The sequence below is a fragment of the Chelonoidis abingdonii genome, unplaced genomic scaffold, assembly GCF_003597395.2.
Source record: "Chelonoidis abingdonii isolate Lonesome George unplaced genomic scaffold, CheloAbing_2.0 scaffold1997, whole genome shotgun sequence".
NCBI classification, from domain to species: Eukaryota; Metazoa; Chordata; order Testudines; family Testudinidae; genus Chelonoidis; species Chelonoidis abingdonii.
In genome coordinates this window covers 1-1,849 of record NW_027426258.1, presented here as the reverse complement: position 1 = coordinate 1,849, position 1,849 = coordinate 1, and the positions used below count along the sequence as shown (strand labels likewise).

Below are 1,849 nucleotides of genomic sequence, written 5' to 3'. Positions count from 1 at the left end.
CAAGCACCCCTGTGGCTAGCAGAAGGGGTTCAGGTGACCAGCAGCGGGCCAAGCACCCCCTGTGGCTAGCAGAAGGGGTTCAGGTGACCAGCAGCAGGCCAAGTGCCTGCCATGGCTAGCAGAAAGAGTTTAGATGATCAGCAGTGGGTCAAGCGCCCCCCAGGGCTAGTAGAAGGAGTTCAGATGGCCGCCAGCAGGCCGGGGGCCCCCCGTAGCTAGTAGAAGGAGTTCAGGGGGCCGCCAGCAGGCTGGACACCCCCCATGGCTAGTAGAAGGAGTTCAGGGGGCCGCCAGCAGGCTGGGCACCCCTCATGGCTAGTAGAAGGAGTTCAGGTGGCCACCAGCAGGCTGGGTGCTCCCTGTGGCTAGTAGAAGGAGTTCAGGTGTCCGCCAGCAGGCCGGGCGCCCCCCGTGGTTGGTAGAAGGAGTTCAAGGGGCCGCCAACAGGTTGGGTGCCCCCTGTGGCTAGTTGAAGGAGTTCAGGTGGCCACCAGCAGGCTGGGGGCCCCCCGTGGCTAGTAGAAGGAGTTCAGTTGTCTGCCAGCAGGCCGGGCGCCCCTCGTGGGTGGCAGAAGGAGTTCAGGTGGCCGCCAGCAGGCTGGGGGCCCCCCGTGGCTAGTAGAAGGAGTTCAGGGGGCTGCCAGCAGGCCGGGTGCCCCCCGTGGCTAGTAGAAGGAGTTCAGGTGGCCGGCAGCGGGCCGGGGCACGGGCGAGCTCTGGTAGAGGTTCCCGGAGCCAGCGTTCCAGTAGGGCGAGGGGGCCCCGAAGAAGCCAGCAGTGGAGACAGGCAGCTGGGCTGCGTGGCTGAGGCCGAAGCCCACCTTCTGCTGGTGGTAGGAAGGCAGGTAGGACAGGTCGGCCGGGTGGTACTTGTAGAGAGGCCCCTCGCCCGGGTGGTTCTGCTGGGCCTGGCTGATGCCCTGGAAGTCGAACTTGTAGGCGTAACGTTTCCCGTGCACCTTGGTCATGATGCTCTTGTCGTAATAATAGCGCAGGGCTCGGCTCAGCTTGTCGTAGTTCATGTTGGGTTTGCTCTTGCGCTCGCCCCAGCGCCGTGCGACCTCGTCCGGGTCCGTCATCTTGAACTCCCCGTTGGTGCCCTCCCACGTGATGCACCCGGCGTTGCTGCTGTCCGACAGCAGCTCCAGCAGGAACTGCCACAGCTGGATCTGGCCACTGCCTGCCGGGCGGGGAGACGGGTTTGTTACCGGCGGGGCTCTGCTTTGCCCCCTGGTTTGTTATCGTAGGGTCTTTTCTGGCTGGTTATTGTAGGGTCTGCTGGTTGCACTGGTTTGGTAACGGAGGGGCTCTGCTTTGCCCCAGGAAGGAGGGCCAAGGTCTCTAACCCACTAGATCCCACTCCCCTCCCAGAGCCAGGGCCAGAACGTAGGAGTCCTAACTCCCGCCCCTCTTCCTTCCCCCAGCCCCCTGCTGCTCTAACCCCTAGCTCCCACTCCCCTGCTAGAGCCAGGGACAGAACCCAGGAGTCTTGGCTCCCAGCCCCCCATGTCTCTAGCCATTACCTAGAACCTCAGCCCGCCCATCCCAAGCTGTAAAAGGTGCCCAGACCCACCTGGGTTTGCCAAGCGGCTGCTGGTGGGTCCCAAGACCTGGTATGGATCTGGGGGTTAAAAAGGGAGTTGGGGGGGGGTTAGTTTTAGGGGGGCGTCAGAGACACCCCCCTTGCTCCCCGCTGGGACCCATTCCACCCAACCTCCACCATGGAACCCAGGAGTCCTGACTCACAGCCCCTAATCTAACCTTCTGACCCCCCCCCTCAGGTCCTCATGACCATCATTCCCAAATGGACTTCACGCCAAATCCTCAATTGTCCTAAATCCAGTCAGAC

General features: G+C 63.0%; 1 protein-coding gene across 1 annotated transcript; it reads right to left on the bottom strand.

Annotated features, from left to right (window-relative positions):
- Positions 1–19: 19 nt before the first annotated feature.
- On the bottom strand, positions 20–1,708 carry LOC116814752 (retroviral integration site protein Fli-1 homolog). Its single transcript, XM_032762575.2, has 2 exons — positions 1,574–1,708; positions 20–1,180 (listed from the first exon to the last, which is right to left on the bottom strand). Exon 2 carries the CDS (start codon positions 1,077–1,079, stop codon positions 666–668), a length of 414 nt encoding a protein of 137 aa, XP_032618466.2. The 5' UTR covers positions 1,080–1,180; positions 1,574–1,708; the 3' UTR covers positions 20–665.
- Between the last annotated feature and the right edge of the window lie 141 nt (positions 1,709–1,849).